The 22,174-nt window shown below is 40.5% G+C and overlaps 1 protein-coding gene across 2 annotated transcripts in view; it reads left to right on the top strand.

Moving 5' to 3' along the window:
• The first annotated feature begins 4,712 nt into the window (after positions 1-4,712).
• rhpn2 (rhophilin, Rho GTPase binding protein 2) overlaps positions 4,713-22,174 on the top strand; it is a 50,931-nt gene continuing 33,469 nt past the window's right edge. For both annotated transcript variants that reach the window (XM_071535066.1, XM_071535057.1), the window contains exons 1-3: positions 4,713-4,898; positions 13,434-13,549; positions 21,791-21,919. In XM_071535066.1, coding sequence (XP_071391167.1) covers positions 4,833-4,898; positions 13,434-13,549; positions 21,791-21,919 — 311 coding nt within the window. In that variant the 5' untranslated portion in view covers positions 4,713-4,832. The remainder of the gene's footprint in view (positions 4,899-13,433; positions 13,550-21,790; positions 21,920-22,174) is intronic.

Genomic DNA, 22,174 nt, shown 5'->3' with positions numbered 1-22,174 from the left:
GGAAAAAGTCATGAATGCTTTTATTTCCTCTCAGTTAGATTGTTGCAACTCTGTATTCCAGTAAAAGGTCACTCGCCCATCTACAACTAGTGAGATTTTACTAATCACTTCAAATACAACTCAAGGTATATTTTAAATATTTTAAAAACTTCAATTACAATTAATTAAACAAAAAATATTTGCTATAGAATAAAATCCGAATCTGAATACATTCGTTCCAAAATTGCATATTTCGTATGAACTTAGTATAAGCATGGTTAAAGTATAATAAATACAACTTAAGTATACTTTTTTTTCATCTGGAGAATTTGGGCCTGAGTGTAACTGAATTGTTCACATGGGTTTCCTCCCACATTCCAAAGATGATATGTGAGTGCCTGCTTTGATAGACTCCAGACCCCTGTGACACAGAGCAGGAATAAATCGGGTGAAGAAAATGAGTGAATGGCTGTTGTGAAATGTTATTGTCTGGTTGTAGTGGAGTTCAGGCCACTGGGGGTGGCATGCAGCCCAGAGGTTAGAGAAACACACTTGTGAAGGGAAGATTGCCGAGTCAATCCCGCCAGCTGGGGACATGAGGGGAGGGAGAACTGAATGAATGAGGCTCTTCCCTCCCTCAACAACTACAGCTGAATCCAAATGTCCAGACTTCACTTGCAGACTGGCGGACTTTGCGGGCCCGTTCCCAGGAAGTCTGCGAGTGCTGAGGGCTCCAAATCCACAATCCATCCAGTCCACAAGGGGCCTCGAGCAGACTTTCTGCAGACTTCCAGAAAGTCCGCTTGGGGTGCAGACTACTTCACTGATTTAATTACCCACAATTCATTGCAATACGGACGTGACGTTGTAGTTTTTCCAATTGCCGAACAAAAAAACAAAAGAACTTATTATGAAAGTGTAAAACAATGACTTTATTAAAACGTTGCTTGAATCATGTAGGCCAGAAATAATATTCAACCACATCATGACACAGAAATATGTAGAAGTATAGGCTGTAGAGGAAATCAAAACGCATTTTATTATTGTAGTCTTTAAGTGATGGTAGCCTATAAAAGCTGTGCAGTGTAATGCCAAATATCCAGGCTATGAAAAATGGCCGAAAAACCACAAAAGAAGGTCTTCCAATGTAAGAAATACCCAATTCATTTAGCCATAGTCAGCTCCTTATTTACAAACTGTATTTGAATGTGTGTAGCCTATATGTTGTATAGAAATGTATGAGTATCATTTTGTTCACTCACAAAACAAGCCTTTAAATGGGATTTATATGTTGTCATCTGCAGGGACAGATGAGCAGACACTAAAGGCCTGTCTGTCAGCGGCTCATACAGCCTTGCAGTCTGGCCCCTCGCAGACTTGACGTGATGATGGTGAACACGTCTCGGTACGTAAGACTCAAGTCCGCGAGGGGTCAGTCCACAAGTCCGGAGGGTGGACATTTGGATTCAGCAAATGTTGAGATGCTGACAGTAGAAGACTGTGGTTGTACAAGTAAAGTTATTATTATTATTGGTAACACTTTACAATAAGGGTACACTACGTTAAGGGTTAGTTAATGCTTAAGAAGCCCTTAATTAACAGTTAACTAATGTGTAATTTACTAATGTGTTCATGTTAACTAAGGTATTAATTTATACATTATTTAATAGTTTATAAAGATGACTTGATGATTAAATAATGTATAAATTAATACCTTAGTTAACATGAACACCATTAGTAAATGATTACCCTTAATTAAGGGTTAGTTAATGCTTAATAAGCATTAACTAACCCTTAATTAATGTACCCTTATTGTAAAGTGTTACCATTATTATTAATAATCAGCTGACAAATGCCTCGCCCCCCCGGGCTTCACGTGCAGAACAAGCATCAAACTCCCCCGTCTTTTACCAGACCTGCCTATCTCTTCAGATGGGAAACATTATGACCTGGGTAATCATCAGTTTTATGTGTCAGTCAATGTAAAACCCTCAGAACACACAGTTAATAAGCACTATAATGAAGTGTAAGTTTTAATTTAATTTAATAGGCTACTATAACAGAATAAGTTACCTAAAAAGTAAAAATTTTGTAAGCGACTAATGCAGTATACATTATTTAATAAGCTACTACTGCAGGTTATTTAATAAGCTATTTATCCAATATAAGCTGATTGCAACAAAGTGAGTCAAAGTGAACCAAAATAATTCAGCCGCTGTTGGAGAATACAGACGTTAAATGACGTTATAAACCAAAATGTTTCAGTTATAAAATCCTTTGTCTGGCTTTCAGATGCACTAATGTCCCAGACAAAGACAGGTTTGGCCTGGTTTCCACACCCCGGCCCCATGGCCTGACCCCAAGGTTTACTGACCACCCATAATCCTCTCCTGACATTAATAACCACCTCTTCCATAACCGGGAACTCCACAGTGGCAAACCCAGCCAGAAACAAGCAGACTGGTTCCAGTCACTGAGTGTAGAAGGAAACAAACTGACGGGCATCTTGTGACTGCAAGGTTCAAATCCTTGGCCCAGCTGAGAAAGTGTGAACAGTTCTTCAATTTCAAGAAGCACTGAGGATAGAACCCCTTTTGATGATAAATGGTATTGACATTATGAATGCTAAATGCAACAATAAATATATACGTAATACATTCTATGAAAGAAGGAAAATTACTCCTAGAGGGAAAGCTTTTTGGGACAACATTTTTACAGGTACTGATTGGCAGAGGGCATGGCTATTACCATATAAGTTCTGTATTACCAATAAGATTAAGGAAGTACACATCAAAATTTTACACAATATATATCCAACAAATCTATATTTCTCCAAATTTTTAGATATTGAAAACAAGTGTAATTTTTGCAATGATGAACCAGAATCCTTAACGCATTTATTTTGCCATTGTATACATTCAAGTACTTCTTGGACTCGAATAGAAGATTATATATTGTGTAAAACTAATCATAATATTAAAATTGAGTGTAAAAATGTCATTACACATTTGGACAGGATAAATATAACATTGAATTCATTGTAAACTTATTGATTCTATATGGTAAATTTCACATCCATAAATAACAAAAGTTACCCCCAACTTCACTAGATTTTTATATGAATTTAATGAATATATTAAGACTCTCAAACTTATAAACACTAAAAAAAAGTAATAAAACTGTCAAACTGTATGGTGAACTCTTTAAAGAAGAATAACATGTTTTTTTGTATTTTTTTTTTAATCATAATTTTATATTAATGAAGTTTATTTATCCCAACTCTGGGACTTTTTGGGGGTAAATAATAATAATTATTATTACTTTTATTTGTTTATTTAAATTCATATTCTTGTTTCTTTGTATACTACTATGCTGAGCACATGTATGCACTGTTTGTATATTTGAATTTTTTTTTTCAGTAAAGATTGAAATCAAGATTCAATGAAAGAAATTACCATCCATCTATAACAGATAAAGCCTCAGGAAGAGTTTTAGTCATTGTCATGTTGTTAGAAAGGATGATATTTATGGGATCTGGTTGAATGAATTACCATGTGACCCTGTAAGCCAATCACATGCCAGCACCTGTATACAAAAGTGGATGACCTCCATTTTCTTCTATGCACAGATGAACAGGGGCGGTCTTACCATTAGGCAAAGGTAGGCGACTGCCTTGGGCCCTGGCAGCCAGAGGGCCCCCAAAAAAGACAAGAATAGAACTAATGTAAACTTATTTTTTAATCAATATAAAATAAATGTACTTTTTGTTACAATACATTATTTCAATCTTCAGTCATGGTCCTCCCTAATCAGTCAGGCTATAGTGGGATATTCCACTTCTAGTGCAATTTTGCTACTTTTCTACTATTTTGTTATTATTTCGGTACTTACGCAAATTTTTCTTGCCACTGCATCAGTAGCTGAGAGAGAAGTAACACCAGAAACAAAAAAAAAGCAAGCTACACAAATGGGGCAGAAAAACAACAAAAAGTGCCCTTGCATGCATAGTTTTCTCAGCCCCAACTTGATGGTAACATGTAGAAAGGATGGATTAAAAAGGGAGAGGGTTGGGATTCAGGGGGCCCCATGCTCGCCTTTGCCTAGGGCCCCCAAATCACTAAGTCCGCCCCTGCAGATGAAGGCCACTAAGCCGAAACGTTAGCATGTTGGTTGACTTGGCCAAAATAAATTGGTGAAATTGAGATTAGTCAACTTCGTCCTGAAGACCTTGGGGTTGTTACACTGTGGTTGTACTGTACTGAAATAGAATATGGAGCTCAGTGAACCTTTTTTTGATTCTTTATATAAGGTATATTTTGTTCATTTTATTTGAAATGAATCTATGATTCCCTGCACTTGAAGACAGGTATTTCCTTGGGTGATTTTAGTTAACACATTTTATTTCATAAAACAAAACGTACTATATCTATAAGCCTCTGTATAGCACAGACTATTTTTGCTATATTTTCGATAGAGATTTGGACTACACACCAAATGGAAATGCTATAAAATAACGTAAGACGTCGTCTCTCTATTTACTATCTGAATGCTGTGAACGGCACGTTCTGGTATGAAATTCGTATTTTCCCGTGACGTGAATGCAGCATAAACTGTAAATTGTGTTTATTCCCACAGTCTGCGAACGCACCACCCAGGCTTGTCTTTTCCCCTGGGCGGAGTTTCTCCTGGAAAAATCCCTGGCTCAGTTTGGTGGTGTCAGAACAGACATAGGCCTGCTGTTAGCAGAGCGAAAGACTCACCTGTGGAAGAGCAGCGACCCGGTTTAAATTCAGTTCCTCTTTTTTTTCTCTCCAAGATTCTCGAAAAACTGTTGTTCAGTCTGAGCCTTCAGGATGACGGACACTATTTTACCGAACGGCATCAAAGACAGCGGGGGAGACAATAATCACTTCAAAAAGGTGAGTTTTAGATAATATAGCCTAGTTTAGTTCGGGAAAAACACATTATACATCTGTTCGACGCACAGTATTTACAGTTTACTGGGAGGGAGATGTCACTACACCCGTCAGATTATATGTTTTTTGTCCTGTTGAAACTGAAATTCGAAAAGGTGACGTATACTTTTATAAAAAAAATTCAAAAGTTGTTTCCTCGCTGACTGCAGTGTGGGAAACACAGGCCAAACAGGTCATGTTCACTGTTACAAACAACATGGTTTCCAAGGTTAAATCTGAACAAACTGCAGCTCGTGATGTGTCACCAACAGCAGCGACAAACAGCGCTGTCAGTTTCAGGTGTGTGTGTGCGCGCGCGCGTGCGCGTCAGTAGACTAGCTGCATCTCCTCCCAGGCTGATACTGGCCATTGAGCTATTTAGAGAATGGTATATTGACGTTATCTGTTCTCTGCTGGGTGTTAACAGAGGTGTGTGATGGTGACCAGTGGTGGGAAAAGTCCTCAAACCCTTTACTTAAGTAGAAGCAATACCATAATGGAAAAATACGTACAAAAATTAAAAAGTTTAGAAGTATTAGCAGTGAAATGCACTAAAAGTATCAAAAGTAAAAGCCCTAATTCTTTCAGTGTTAAATTATTGATGCATTAACCTGTAAGAAGTATTTCATATACTGTTGGGGAGTTTAAACTCTGAGGTTAAACATATTTTATGAGCTGATCATATGTTTTGCATGTCAAACCTTATTCTGGAAAGTAATAATAATAATAATACTAATAATAATACACTTTTTATATAGCACCTTTCTTAACAAGGTTACAAGGTACTTTACAATAAAATAATTAGAAAACATAAAATAAAAAAAACAGTAAAACATTGGATACAGAAAAGGAATAAAACAAAGGTAAGAGCAAGCAGTACAATTGTAATCAGGGGAAACTAAACCATACATATACAGAAACCAGAGAACCATACACAACATGATATTTAAAGGACATTTTGTTTAAATATGCTGTAAGAATATTAAAAGAATGTACTAAGTGAACAGAAAACGTTATTAGGAAACATTAAGATGTTAAAAAGGCCTTTTTTTTTTATAAAAATATATTTTTAAAAGAAGTAACTAGTAACCCCAGCCGTCAGATAAATGTAGTAAGTCTGCAGTATTTCCCTCTGAGTCTGAAATGTAGTGGAGGTAAAGTAGTCTCACAAAATGGAAATAGTCTAGTTTTGTTCTTAAGTACAGCACTTGAGTAAATGTAGGCCTACTTAGTTATTTTCCACCTCTGATGGTGACTGAGAGCCCATATGATTCCTCCACAGCATTGTTTATACTGCTGGTAAACATTAGCCTCCTCCCAAGGGATAAATAATTTAAAGGCGACCTGTTTTTTTTTTTTTTTTTATCTCTTCTTCTATCTCTTTTCCCCGCATTTCACTCCTATATGATCCTTATGCACTCACAGGAATATTGTATATCGAACGCTAACCTTTGACCGCCCCTTACTATTGGTTGCTTGCAATGTTGCTGATCTAGGAATGGAAGTATATTGCACTCTGGTGAAGTCACTCGCAATAACGCTCTCAGCTAAATGCCTAAAATGTAAATGTATGTGTTCAGTGGAAGGTTATCTAAATTGTTACTCAGGCAAGAGAGGAGCATTTCCCCCTGCCTTTATTTGTGTTGAAGATGAAGCCTGTTCATCATGCAAATGAGCTGGTGAGCAGCCCCTTCTACAGTTGCGATCGCCGGTGTAATTAGCATTTAGTGCATCCGGACCAGCGGAGGAAGCTCTCCAACCGGTCCTGCGTTGTATGTACCTGCGGCTGTGGGCATTTTAATTTGCCGTTTGTGGCCGGCAGAGCCTTGATGTTGAGTTGGAGCCTGTGGGAACGGGACTCGGCGGTGGCGGCGTGATTATCTAATGCGTGTTTACTATGTTCCGTGGCTGCCGTGACCGCATCCCGCCGCATATTTGTACCGGGGTCCTCAAGCGGAGTGTTTTTATAGCCAAGCATGTTTAGATGGGCAGCTGAACGGGGCCTTTGTGTCCTCCGATCCGCCTGAATCCCCATCTGAACACTGTCTGGATTTAGGCTTTGTGCTGCACTTCCTGTGTCTATAAAAAGGCCAATAGGGAGCCAGGGTCTGGCTCTGCTACAGGGGAAGATGGGTTTAATACCTCTATCATAAACTGTTTAGCTTCTTACTGCTAGGCACACTGTAGTTTCCTTTCAAGATTTGCTTTGTCGTTTCTTTTTCCTCCTTCCTATGCCCCTGCAGGAGTCTTTATTTCCATCGTGGGACCCCTTCTCAGTATAAAAAGGCTTGCATATTCTCCGAAGGGCAATGAGTAACTGCATTCTCATGGTTTTGTAACGTTAAAGCGATTTGCGATTTGGAAGCGGTTTGGCCAAATTTTAGCTAAGTGGAGCCAAGAGCGTTTTTTCGCTTCCTCCTCTCTCTCTCTCTCTCTCTCTCTCTCCCTCTCCCCCCCCTCCTCCCTCTCTAGAGTGAAAATGAGTCTGATGATTTACAAGGCCTCGTCGGGTTGACCGATGCTCCAGGGAGCCGCTGCGGTTCAGGGCTTCCCTCCAAACCCCCCCCCCCCCCCCCCCCCCCCCCCCACCACCCTCCGCTGTTTTTCACCTTCAGCTGGCCGAGGTCTGACTGGACGGCCGCGGGATGGAAAAACGTCAGAGTGAAAAAAAAAAAAGCCGACTCGGCATGTTTCTACTCCCTTCTTCTCCACGGCCCGGCGAGCGCATTGACGTAGCATCTGGCCCGAGGCCGTCCTCCAGCCACACCGCAGAGACAAATTGACAACATGTGTCTCGGTGCGGAGACCAGCCCCAGCGCTCGAGTTGGAAACGGTTAAATTTCCTCTGCCCGGGTTTATATTGGAGAGAGACAAATGAGAGATCGCGCAGTGGCCAAGTATTGTCTCACTCAGAAACACACTGAGTGCACAAAATGTGAAGACCACTTTCCTCAGATTGAAGCACGCCCCCTTTTGCCCAGTCCATGTCTAAACTCTCTCAAGGCAGTGTCTTCACCATGATTTAAGCGTAGCTCAAGTCAATAAGGGATCACAGCTCCTACATGGACTCACCTGGTCAGTCGGCTTGTCATGGAAACTCTAATATTGAGTCTATTCAGTGTAGTTTCAGGGAGAAGAAGGAATAGAAAGTCTGTTATGCTGCCATAACTGGGCCATGGCTGAAGCCTCTCTCTGGCTGCTTGCCAGCCTTAATCACCAGTTGTATAACCCGACTATCCCATGAATCATTGCTTTGCATGTTCTTTATGAAGTCTAAGTTATACAACAGCAGATTGACTCGCTGTTTGGTGGATGTGATAATGGACTGGGGCTGTCTTTGTGTTTTGCTCTAATGAAGCCTCTGGGCTATGGTGAAAGTAGGGCTGGACGATAATTCAGTATTATCGTTTATCGTCTTTCAGTGGGATTATATTGTGATGATATGGGGATTTTGGGATATCGAGACGCACAATTCTGCTGTCTGAACTGATGAGAACAAGCAAATTTTATTTAGAAACTCAGACAAAATGAAGTATGGTAGGAATATTATGTGAAAATTTCAGTTTAGTTTGACATCACACCAAACATTACCATTCGGTTCAATATGATGAACATTAACTTGATTATTTAATGTGATTTCTCTTATGTGAGCCATATCGTCATATATCGATATCGAAAAAAATCCTTATGATTATCGCGATATTGATTTCAACCATATCGTCCAGCCCTAGGTGAAAGGCTGTACTGGTTCCGCATGCCACTGGGTAGAGCAAGGCAGCACCACTGACAGGGTTAAGGGTTCAATTCCCTGCGCAGATCAATAGGTAGACAAGGTGATTTTGATACTTTCAGTGTGACCAGGCTGCCACTTACTGCTGCTATCAAACAGACAGCGAGTGATGGTCAGTAGAGCTGCAACGATTAATCGATTAATCGATTAGTTGTCAACTATTAAATTAATCGCCAACTATTTTGATAATCGATTAATCGGTTTGAGTAATTTTTTAAGAAAAATAAGTCAAAATTCTCTGATTCCAGCTTCTTAAATGTGAATATTTCCTGGTTTCTTTCCTCCTCTATGACAGTAAACTGAATATCTTTGGGTTGTGGACAAAACAAGACATTTGAGGACGTCATCTTGGGCTTTGGGAAACACTGATCCACATTTTTCACCATTTTCTGACATTTTATAGACCGAACAACTAATCGATTCATCGAGAAAATAATCGTTAGTTGCAGCCCTAATGGTCAGTGATGTCTCAGGTGCAGTCAGAAGCATTTCAGCATTACACACCAAAAGGCATAAGTCTAATATCAAACCAGCAGGTTTATGACCAAATGTATTCAAATCTTGACGAAACAGAAGGTAACGAGCCAGTGATCAGACCAGTGTTGCTGCTGTAGGATCAGAGTCAACACTTTGGAATGTGACATGGGTTGAAGTTTCATCGTGTATATTGGGATAATTAAAAGGATTACAAACAGAACATAGTGCCATGGCTACTATCAATCACCAACCACTCCCTTCTTAACACACACACACACACACACACACACCCCACTCCCTCCCTTTTGATGTAATGACTGACGTATCTGCATATGGCCTCTCCAGCCCTGTGCTAACTCTGATCACCCAGCTCTCCAAGTAGCAATAGCTGCTGCTCTCCAGTCATGCCCCGCCCCCCCTAACAGCCTCATTACCACTCTGTTATGGACTTAACGAGGTTTTGATCTATCTGAACGGTTAATCATTAGACTCTCTCGGGTCGACGTGTTGTTTGTGCGGGAACACCCAAGTGACAAGACGTTGGAGAGACTGTACTGTAACTAAACGTGCCACAGGTTTGATCCTTGCAGTGACCGTATGTCCTGTCATGTTACAGTGTCAGCTAAATGACTGAAATGTAAACGGTAAAGACGTGACAGGGAAAACACAGAGGCTGGATGAGATGCGTCGTTTGTAGATTCTTAAAGTGCTTATCCTCAAGTTCATCTTTGAAGCCGTTGGTGCTCAGCGCTCATCGCTGTGGTGTTTCTGCACTGCACTTCCCAGAGATCACCTGTCAATCAAACGGTGTGTCCAGTACTGTGACGTCTTGTTCTTTGGATTTTCTGTCGATGCAGTTTGAGTTTCTCTTTTCTTTGTCTGTTCAGCCATGGTGGCTATCGCTGCTCATACTAACTACCCAGTTCTTCACCAGGCCCCTGGGGCCAGTTGCATAAAGATAGACCTAGTCTTAGGGATGGGAATTGATAAGATTTTATTGATACCAATACCATTATCGATTCTGCTTATCGGTCCGAGTCTTTGTCGATTCCCTTATTGATTCCCGATCAATTTTCTGTGTGGAACAACAAGTAGGCCTACACAGGTTTTCAGCATCAACGCAGCTGTTTTATAATCTGGGGTCTGAACACAGTGTAGAATGTCTGCCTAATAACATTTGAACATGTTAAAATAAATGACAATGCTACTTTTCTTAAAAGGATATAACTTGGAAAACAAATATAAAACTGACTGATAAAATAAACAATTCTTCTTTAGAAAAATAGGCATGTATGCCTAGTAACATTTGAATAAATTACAATACTCCTTTTCAAAAGGGAATAAGCATGAACCAAATATAAAACACATAAAATCAACAATGCAATGCAATTGCAATGCACATGCGCAAGAAAAACATGCCGGCATCGATAAAAGGAATTGATAACCTCGGAGGCATATGATTCCAATGGATTGGACAATTTGGAACCGGTTCTCAACTGGAACCGGTTCTTGATTCCCATACCTAGTCTTAGACTTAAATGTGACCTTTAGTCAAACTTGCTATAGACACTTATATTTACCTGTTCCTACTACTTCTTGGTTGTTGTAGATCTCTAATGGCTTGTTTCTGTCTCTGAAGACTCTCTCTCTTCTTCAGGTTCTTTCCCAAAACCAAAGATTTACCATCTTTTATGAAATAACTTCAGTATTTAAACTTCCCACTCTGACTTAGGCCGACAAGATTAGCCAGGGTGAAGGTGGCTAATTTTCCTACCTCAAAATAAGTCGTAATATTTCAGTAACAGACAGTCTTAATTAGCCTAGTCCAACCTGAGAATCTAAGACCAGTCTAAGGCTTAGACTAGTCTTATACTAGCTTTATGCAACTGACCGCTGGTGTTAACAGCAGATATAAACTAACACAATAGTGCCTCAGTCATCTACTTTGTGGGAATCCATTCAGTGTTCTCTCCCATGAGATCCGTTTGAGTCAATGTTCTACAGTGATCTGAGAATTGATTTGCACTGCCAGGGGGTTCTAGTGGTTAGAGAGACCATCTCGTAACTGCAGGATGCCAGGTTTGAGCCCCCATGACCCTGAATGTCTGTTCTGCTGAACTGTCCTTGGAGCTCAAGTCCTTGAATCCATTGAATCCCTACCAGTTCCGGTGGAATTGACTCTGTGGCTGACCCTGACGTCTGGGGCAAAAAAGATGAAATTGTCCCTCAGGAATCAATAGAATATGAACAAATACATAAAAACTCCCAGGCTGTTTCTGTGTACTTACTAGGACCTTTGACCTCTTTACTATTGCTTGTAATGTTGCTGATAAAGGAATTGAATCTTATTCTGCTGTTGACCTCAGATAGAACTGGATACATACATACTAGAATGTAATTGTGTCACATTGTCGCAGGCTAAAAACAAACCGGTTTTACTGAGCCAACTGGTCTGCTTGCATTATGCTGTTGTTGTTTTTTTTGATACCTAGTCATGTAATGTACAGGCCACGCCTCTGCTGTGCTGTGAGTCAGGCCCTGTGAATGTCTGTAGACGTATATCTCTAGCGCCATGACTGACGGTCTGTTGATTCAGTAAGGCTGGGCCACTTGTGGTTGTGATAGGGACAAGGACACACAGTACAGCCAGATACAGACCGCAAGGTGTAAAACAGGGAGGAAGGGAGAGAGAGAGCGAGAGAGAGAGAGAGAGAGAGAGCATGGGTTTAAATTGGGTATAACAAGGTGTGGCTCTTTTCATGCCCTGGTCTAAATGAGTCCAACTTTGATCTTGTAGTTTAGCACATTGGCCACATTGTCAGAGAGGAGGGTCATTTGCTTGATGCCCCGGAGGGAGAGGGAGGGGGAGGAAGGGAAGGAGGGATAGAGAGACATAAGAGGTAGAACTACATGGACCGGCATGAACCTGGTTCATTATGACTGAACCAAAACATTATCTGAACGCCCTGAACCAGAACAGAGTTAAGATACTCATGGTGATACCATGGTCTACTGAGTTATGACTATTCACAGTGGTATGGGCAGCAACCAAAATACATTTCATATATACCTCAGAATAGGCGACAGGTGATGAAAAATGTATTTGTGTATATATATATGACATTCATTTGAAATATGTTTTGAGTGACCAAAAATATGGCATTTAAAGGAACCCATTTCTTTAGAAACAGATTTATATTTCGATTTTTCTTTTTCTTTTAATATAAACTTATACGTATCCCACCTCAACCCATACTGCAGAAAAATACATTTCACCTATACTTCAGAATGTTTTACAGATATGTTTAAAAAGAAAATGCAAAACTGGCCAATTTGTAAATGTATGTTGGCAACACTGCACAGAAAGAAAATGCTTTTCGTTGTCCAGAATATATTTCACCTACATGTAGGGCTGGGCGATATGGTTGAAATGAATATCATGATAATCATAAGGATTTTTCTCAATATCAATATATATCACAATATGGTTCATGTATGCAAAATCATGTTAAATAATCAAATTAATGTTCATCTCATTGAACAGAATGGTAATGTTAGGTGTGATGTCAAACAAAATTGAAATATTCAAAAAATATTCCTACCATACCTCATTTTATGAGAGTTTTTAAGTAAAATTTTCTTGTCATCATCAATTTAGACAGCAGAAATGTGTGTAACGATATCAAAATATCTTCATATCATCACGATATGACGATATCGTGAAAGACGATAAACGATAATATTGAATTTTCGCCCAGCCCTACCTACATGTACAATTACATTTTTGGCAAATTTTTATGTATTATGAACCATAAATATATTTTGATACAGTTATTCATCCACGGAGACTCCGATGTAAAAAGTACAAAACGATTTATATGCTATTCCATAGGCGAATCTACAAGGCAGTACTTAATATCTAATACAGGAATATTTTAAATAACTAAGACTAAGAAAATTAATTAATATACGGTAAGAAAACCGTTTGGCCCCTATAGTGCAAAAGTAAACACACACACAGGGAATAGAACATTGACTAAGGAGATTCTTAAACATTAACTACAATAAATTGCGATTAAGGGAATTATTCTCAATGTGTGAATGTATGATTTTTTTTATTTTTTGCAGAATGCCGACATGCAATTTAGAGATATTTAAGATAAGTTATTTAAATTGAAGTTATTTTCTTCATCTAACATGTTTGTCCCTCCATCTCCTTGCCTCCTCCACAGGGTTGTAACCCATTCGCCCAGACCGGACGAAGCAAACTGCAGAATAAGCGAGCCAGCCTCAACCAGCAGATCATCAAGCAGATGAGGATGAGAGCTGGAGCTGAGAACCTGCTGAAGTAAGAGTGAAAGGAGGGAGATGGTCACATGGAGATCTACTATATTAGCCTATAGCCTATGTATAATGCATTATAGCGTATGGAGGGGGGGCTGCAGATGTAGCCTATACATTGAATAGTCAGGGTAACGTAACATGGCATATACATGGGACTATTTACTTCTTTTGTGCGTGTAGAAACAGATTATTCTCATAATCATAGCAAGCAATAGTCACCAGGGGCGGACTTAGTGATTTGGGGGCCCTAGGCAAAGGCAAGCATGGGGCCCCCTGAATCCCAACCCTCTCTCTTTTTAATCCATCCTTTCTACATATTACCATCAAGTTGGGGCTGAGAAAACAGCTTGTTGTACACAGAAAAACACAGTAACATCCACCAACATACAAACGAACAATACACCAAGGAGCTAAAATGTGGAATAGAATCTATAAATAATGTTGATAAATAAACTTGGTAAACACAATAAAAGATCAGAAAAAAATAAAACCTGCTCTGAAAGATATAGTTTACCCAGAAATAAAAATCTGAACATTGATGAAGTTTGTATATCCACATCCACTTTTGGACACGGAGTCCAAAAGTATTACATATAGACTAAATTAATATCAAAATTAATGGAGTGCGATAAGAAATGTCAGATTTGCATTGCACGCCTGAAGACGTATATTTTATGAGAGTAAAGACTGAATCATCACACTTGTACACATTTTCCAAGGTTTAGAGCAGTGGTTCCCAACGTGGGGTCCGGGCACCACCAGGGGTCCTTGAAGGGGTTCCAGGGGGTCCGCAGCAAACTGATGAATTGTTACTATTACTTCATTTACAATAAGTTTAACACGATTAAAGAATGTAGAACAATGACCATTTCACATAGTTTCACTGAAATCTCTGTACCTACTCCACAGATAGTCATGGAAGTCTGGACAAAATCATATCTAACAATAAAAATATTCTCAGATTTGGGTCTGAGAGACAAAATCTCATCAAATGGGGGTCAGTGGCCCTAATGTGGACTAAATTAGGGGTCCTTGATATGAAAAAGGTTGAGAACCACCGGTTTAGAGTGTCACACACAGAAACCGACGCTGACAGACATACGCATTTGTTACATAAGACAAAATCAGATATTCAGAATCTCTGTCTTTCTGCTCGCCCCGCTCATTCATACAGAGAGGTGGTGTTAGAGAGTTCTGGTGACTTGGCTGCTAGTTATGTCATTATGTCATAATTGGCCTCCAGTAACAGGGATTCCAGCTGGTTTGTTGATGTTGGACAAGTTTGCCTTCACCTCCTTCATCTCCCTGTCAGAGTTGTCATGAGTCCTCGGTGAGCTTGAAGACAACGAAAGGGGGGGGAGATAATATCAGACCGAGGTAAATCTCGAAGAGGAGCATTCCACGGAGCCGGAAAACAAAGGCCGACTGTTTGGACGAAACCTCCGGAACATTCTGAACGCCTTTGTTTTCCGGATCGCGGCTCGTGAAGCTGACGGTTTCTAGCACGCCGTCTCTGTTGTGTCGTCACGTGTTGGAGAGCCGCTGACGTAAAAGGTGAATTCACAGAGGAGGGGAAAGTCGGATCTCGGTCTCGGAGCGACTGCCTCCAAGGTGTGTTGTGGACAGTAGCTTTCAGCACCCTCGGGTGTCCCCGTTGTTCGGGATTCAAAAGATGAATCGGGGAAACGTCTTGTTCCCGTGGAAGCGCATGTTCTCGCCGGGGTTGGATGACGGAATCGGAGATTATATTTCTCAGCAAGTACACAACAAAAGAGAAAGTGTACCGTCCTCCCACGCTCCCTCCAACCTCACGTTTTTGTTCTTCTCTCTCCCGGTCCGAGTTATAAACCAACCAGCCCCGAACTTGTGTGACTAATTTCAGGTTTGCGGCTTCCCATCATTTTCATCAATGGTTGATGTTGTCAGAGCTGACGACAACGCTCAGCCATTCAAGCTTAGCCATTCAAGCTTTGATGAAAGACAGTAGTTGGATCGGGGACAGTAGTTTGGATGAAAGAATGTAGTTTTGATTAGGGACATGAGTTTGGATGAAGCTGTTGTTTGGATCGGGGACAGTCATTTGGATGAAAGACAGTCGTTTGGATCCAGGGTTTTTCCTGGCTCAGAAAAAGGGCTTCGGTGGTACTTGTGTGGGCCAGCAAATGCGTTCAATCGACCCTCTGTACCGGTGGTTCTCAACGTGGGGTCCGGGGACCACCAGGGGTCCTTGAGGGGGTTCCAGGGGGTCCCCAGCAAATTGATGAATTGTCAAACTTCACCGTTATTTCATTTACAAGAAGTTAACACAATTAGAGAATGTAGAAGAATGACTATTTTGATCATAGTTTCTCTGTTATCTCTCTACCTACAATACAGATAGTCACGGAATTCTGGACAAAATCATATCTAACAATAAAAATATTCTCAGATTTGGGTCCGAGAGACAAAACCTCATCAAATGGGGGTCTGTGGCCCTAATGTGGACTAAATTAGGGGTCCTAGGTTGAGAATCAACAAGAACCATAAAGCACCATGGACCATAAAATTCGGACTTTTTGCACTAGGGCTGAACAATTAATCAAAATTTTATTGAAATCGCAATATGGCCTACTGCAGTTTTCAAATAGCAGGAGGCGCAATATTTGTTAAAAGTGAAATGTGTCAAAATAGCATTTTAAATGAAACATTGTGGTGCTGCAGAGATGTCCTGGCCTACACATCATATTCTACAGACTTAAGAAAACATCTTTGTTTGGTACAGATCCCCGCAAAAATCACACCATAATCATTTTAATACGTTTTTCAATGAAAATGAGAATAATGATGTAAAAATGATCATTCCCTCTAATATCGCAAATCATATCGCAATTGCAATATCAGTAAAAATATTCGCAATTAGATATTTTTTCAAAATCGTTCGGCCCTAATAGCAGCCATAAGTAGAACATGGGAAAATCTATTTGCACCAAATTATCATTTTTTCCATTCTGGTGTCTTTTGCACTCTCCAAGTACGCTTTGGTGGCCAGCAAAAAAATCTCTCTGCAGGAAAATCCCTGGGATCAGGGGCAGTAGTCTGGATGAAAGACAGTAGTTTGGACAGAGGACAGTGGTTTTGATCAAGGACAGTATTCTGGATGAAAGACAGGAGGCCTGTGGTTTTACAGGGCAGTTAACTCTTAACCCTTGTCCACCGCGATCTGCTGGTCCTCCTTTCCTCTTTTTCCTCTGAGACCCACTCTCCCCCTATTTGCGGTATCTCGGTTTGGCTTGGGACAGGAGAGGCCGGGAGGGACCTTAGCCTGTGGTTAGAGACTGTCCCGTAACCGTAAGATCACGAGTTCAACCTTGGAATTGTGTCCAGGAAGTGCCATGTGTCCTGGAGCAAGACACATCCTGCTCACTCTCAATAAGCGTGTCAGCCAAATGACATATTATTACGCCTTACTCATAACTTTCCATGACTGAAATCTAAAGTGGACTGATATGGCAGTAATATGCATACTGGCAGGTCGATGGATCTACTTCTGGAGTAGAGGATTATGTAGGGCTGGGTGATAATTTAATATTATCGTTTATCGTCTTTCAGTGGAATCATATCGTGATGATATGAAGATATTTTGATATCGTGACACACATTTCCGTTGTCTGAATTGATGATGACAAGCAAATTTTACTTAAAAACTCTCATAAAATGAGGTATGGTAGGAATATTATTTGAAGATTTCAGTTTTGTTTGACATCACACCTAACATTACCATTCGGTTCAATGAGATGAACATTAATTTGATTATTTAACGTGATTTTGCATACATGAACCATATCGTGATATATATTGATATCGAGAAAAATCCTTATGATTATCATGATATTGATTTCAACCATATTGCCCAGCCCTAGGATTACAGGGGATAGAGACTAGGGTTCTGGTGGGTGTTCAGTGTCTTGCTCCAGGACACTTTGACAGGATACATGGCGGTTGCTGGAGGAGGTTGGACCTGTGATCTTACAGTTACAGGACAGTCCCTCTAACTATTAGAAATAGATAAAGAAACATTTGACAAAACTCTGATTTTTGGCTAAAATTTCTACAGAAAAATTAGAAAAATGTTTGGCCATAGCTTTCTGTGTACACAAGGAAAAATAACGGTGCGAACTGGAACCGAAAATGGTAGAAGGCATTTCTGGTTCCTCTGAAGAACCTTTCAAGAACCTTTTATGTTTCTTTGGGATATTAAAAGGTTCTTATTTCTTAGTTTTTGGATGGTGGCTGATGGCATAAATATGGAAAATAACCAAACCCCTCCATAGTATATATTGTGCAATTACAAATGAGGCTATACAAGGACAGATAAACAGAAACACAATGCAGGGGTCTAAGCAAAGGAGCAATAATATTGTAAGGGCACTAAGGTTTTCATGCCTCATTGTTGATTGCTTGTGATTTTTGGTGATCTAGCAATTGAAGTGTATTCTATTGTAAGTTGCTAGGGATAAGATGGTCCGCTAAATGACTAAAAGTGTAAAAAAAAAAAAAAAAAAAAAGAGTACACATGTATTTGACCTAGATTTTCTGGTTAATGTGAAACCCAATCCGCCCCCTGTGACGGTGGAGAATGGGAGAATGGTTTGTTTCTCTGAACTCCATGTTAAAGGTTCATGTACTAGAACCTGCTGGACTGGAGAGGAACCAGTCTGTCAGCTGGTAGATTCCTGTAGAGAGACACAAAAACTCTTTCTGTTTGCCCCTCCCTCTGTATAAACCAAGTGGGATCAGACTTGATCCATGACACATTTGTGCTTTTGCAAATTGTGCATTTCTACACCAGGATGCCTCGATTCAGTCTTAGATTAGATAATTAACCTATTGTACAGAACAGAACGGACAAACAGTGTTGAGGTTAGTGAACCGTAAGTAGTGAGGGAGGAGGCCTCTGTGTGTGTGTGTGTGTGTGTGTGTGTGTGTCTGTCTGTTTTCCATTAGGCCTGTCTAAGGCTACTGTCAGCCTCAGAACCCTCCACATTCCTCCAGTATTTCAAACAGCCTGCCCAGCGAAGGCCAGGGGCAGATGGACTGTGTGTGTGTGTGTGTGTGTGTGTGTGTGTGTGTGTGTGTGTGTGTGTACATGAAAGTGTTCGTGTGTGTGTGTGTGTGTGTGTCTTTGCCAGCCCAGCTGCAGCACAGAGCACAGCCTGAGTGTGTGTTTGAATTTCAGGTGTGCTTTCAGGTGTGTTTTTAAAACCGTAAATCACATGCAGTCTGACTGTAGCTCTATCTATATGTGTGTGTGTGTGTGTGTGTGTGTGTTGTTTTGGTGCCCCAATCACTCTCAATCTCTCTCTCCCCCTCTCTAGTTCTGCATTCCTCAGTCTATCAGCAGCAGGTGGAGTCAGACTGGTCCGACCAGTTAGTCTCTCCTCTCCTCTCCTCTCCTCTCCTTTCCTCTCCTTCTCCTCTCCTCTCCTCTCCTCTCCTTCTCCTCTCCTCTCCTCTCCTCTCCTCTGGTGAGATGATGCTCAGAGAGAGAAAAGGATGGAGAGAAAAAGAAAGGGAGAATGAGGGAGAGAGAGAAAAAAAACTACAAAGTAAAACACAGAGAAACCATATGTAGTTCTATGGCACCCGCTAGAGAAGAAAATAGAGAGAAACTCGCTATGTCAATATAGAAACCATAACCAGAATCTATACCAGATATGTCAGAGAAAATTAGAAACTATAAATCTGATGCCAAAAAAACCCCCCAAAAAACCCTCATTTCCAAAGAAGAGGATGAGAAAGGCTTCAGTTGAACCACACTTCATAGTTTACAGTCTGGTTCCCAGGCTCGGTGGTGGACGATTAGATATTAAAATAGATATTAATAACAGGCTCTGGGCAGGAGAGATGGAGTCCATCCTGTCCAAACCACAGCACCTCTACCTCCTCCTCCCTGATGGGTTCCCCAGACTCACCCTCCCCAGAAAACCCTTCAGCAGACCAAAAGAAAGTGATGGAGTGGGTGGGCAGACTCCATCGCCAAACTCCATTCAAAAATCTGGTCATTTAATCTGGCCTTTCTTATCAGCAAACGATACATATCTGGTAGAGCATGACTCAAGACCTTTTCTGACTCGTTAGGTTTTTCTGATCAATTCAGCATACATATCAATCATCAATCAGCTCATATGTCAATGAAATTTCAACCTTTACAGTTTGTTCGCCTGTTAGTCCCACAGTCTTCTGCCAAAATACAGCATGGTGGGCGCTAGCGGACAGTGTGAACCAATTCTTAAGATTGTATCATTTGACAATGTACATTTTCTGAGTGGAGTTTGTCTGTCTGATCTGTCTGTCGTCATGACAACCGTCTGTCCCCCGAGTAATACTCACCTGTCAAAGTCACCCGGGTGAGTTTTTATTGAAATATATTGAATATTGGCACAAAATAGAGAGAGAGAGAGAGAGAGAGAGAGAGAGAGAGAGGTAAGCTCTGTGTGTTTGTTGACAGTGAGAAAGGTTGATTGATTGGCGACAGTCAAAGATCTCTAGACTGACAGGTTTGTGTAGGGGGTGTGTGTGTGTGTTTCTGTGTCCGTCCCATGAGTCAGGATCAATAGACAAGGTGTTCACTGCAAGCAGAGATAAAGACACACAATAATGATACCACTGAGGTGTGTGTGTGTGTGTGTATGTGTGTGTGTGTGTTACCTTCAATCACCATGGATGCATGTGAAAGGCTGTGTGCACTTTCACAAAGTGACAACACATCCTTATCTCTGCTTTACAGTGGATCCAAACACCTTGTCTATACACACACACACACACACACAGACTCACACACACACACATACGCAGTCCACACACACACACACACACACACACAATATCGCAATACAAAAAAGTGACAATATGTATCGTGGGGCCCATCACAATTTCCATCCAAATTATATTATTTGTGCTGTGCTTTAATGTCATTTAAATTGTTGTTTACATTCTAGCAACATTCTAGATTTGTGGCTCAGAAATGAACACAATTCTGCACAGTCAGACTTTGTTGTCATTGAATTTTTATTCATTACATCGTATCGTGGTTGTATCGAATCGCGAACCCTATGTTGTTGAGATAAGCATATCGTCCCATCCCTAAAATGTACCTTATTAAACAGGTTTTTTTTGTTTTCATAAAAATGCATTTATTAAAAAAACAATACTAAAATGTTAAAGAAACATGGTCAAACAGAATGAGAATCACTTCAATCTCCCAGTAGTGTAAATGTAGAGGGCTTTGTCTTGGTGAAATTGATTTTCACCCCAATAATAACTATTCAGCAGCACAATGCATCCTTATTTTACCAAGCAGTATGTATTGCATTCAAAAGCAATACATACTGTACATCAGTGGTTCTCAACGTGGGGTCCGGGGACCACTAGGGGTCCTTGAGGGGGTTCCAGGGGGTCCCCAGCAAATTGATGAATTGTTAAACTTCAGCATTATTTAATTTACAAGAAGTTAACACAATTAGAGAATGTAGAAGAATGACTGTTTTGATCATAGTTTCTCTGTTATCTCTCTACCTACAATACAGATTTTCATGGGATTCTGGACAAAATCATATGTGACAATAAAAATATTTTCAGATCTCATCAAATGGGGGTCCGTGGCTCTAATGTGGACTAAATTAGGGGTCCTTGATATGAAAAAGGTTGAGAATCACTGCTGTACATCGCATCCAATGTGATCTGTGCCACCTGCGCAACGGGGAGGTCTAGTGCTGCGAAACAGAAACAAGTACAGCATATTGACATCACATCTGTCATGTGATGGAGGATTTTATCCCAAATGCCTTATAATACTGTGAGTTTACCATGGGTATCAAACCCCTAACCCTGGCAGTGTTGGTGCCTTGCTCTACCCGTTGAGGTATGCCAGGAATGGAACTGTGATTCAGAGCTTTTGGTTAATCGGTGTGTGCCGGACAGCAAATCAAGCGCACAGCAGGGCACAGTGACGCAGGTCTGTGGTCCAGCACACCAGGGGCGGCCGTTTGTTTTCATAATCAGCTGTGGGGGAGTTTGGCTGTCGTCAGAGTGGATAATAACAAGGCTAATATTTCTAACCCCCCCCCCCCCCTCTTCTCTCTTTATTTCTCATTCTCTTTTTCAAACTGTTTCTTTGACCTTTCTCTATGCCTCTTTCACTCTGCATGTCTCTCTTTATATATACCTTTCTTTCTTTCTCTCTCTCCATCCTCTCTCCTGCACGCAGGGCCACGTCTAACAACAAGGTCAGAGAGATGGTTGTGTTGGAGCTGAGTTATGTTAACTCCAACCTGCAGCTACTGATGGAGCAACTGGAGGGACTCAACAGCTCAGTGGAGGTCTACCAGAATGCCCAGTGAGTACAAATACTACTACTACTAATCCTGCTGCTACTACTACTACTACTACTAATAATAATCTTATTAGTACTTAGTAACTCAGTAACAAAGTGCTTATTTTTTATTTTTATTTATCTTTATCTTTATTTTTTATCTAGTATAGTAGTTGTAGTGTAGTATAGTAGTTGTATAGTATATAGTAGATGTAGTTGTATAGTTTATAGTAGTTGTAGTGTAGTGTAGTATAGTAGTTGTATAGTATATAGTAGATG

Source organism: Centroberyx affinis, unplaced genomic scaffold (assembly GCF_046629955.1).
Source record: "Centroberyx affinis isolate AG114_WGS23_722 - 3 ecotype Tasmania unplaced genomic scaffold, CSIRO-AGI_Caff_v1 ptg000172l_1, whole genome shotgun sequence".
NCBI lineage: Eukaryota > Metazoa > Chordata > Actinopteri > Beryciformes > Berycidae > Centroberyx > Centroberyx affinis.
Note: the sequence above shows the minus strand (reverse complement) of the source record. Positions and strands in the feature narration are given on the sequence as shown.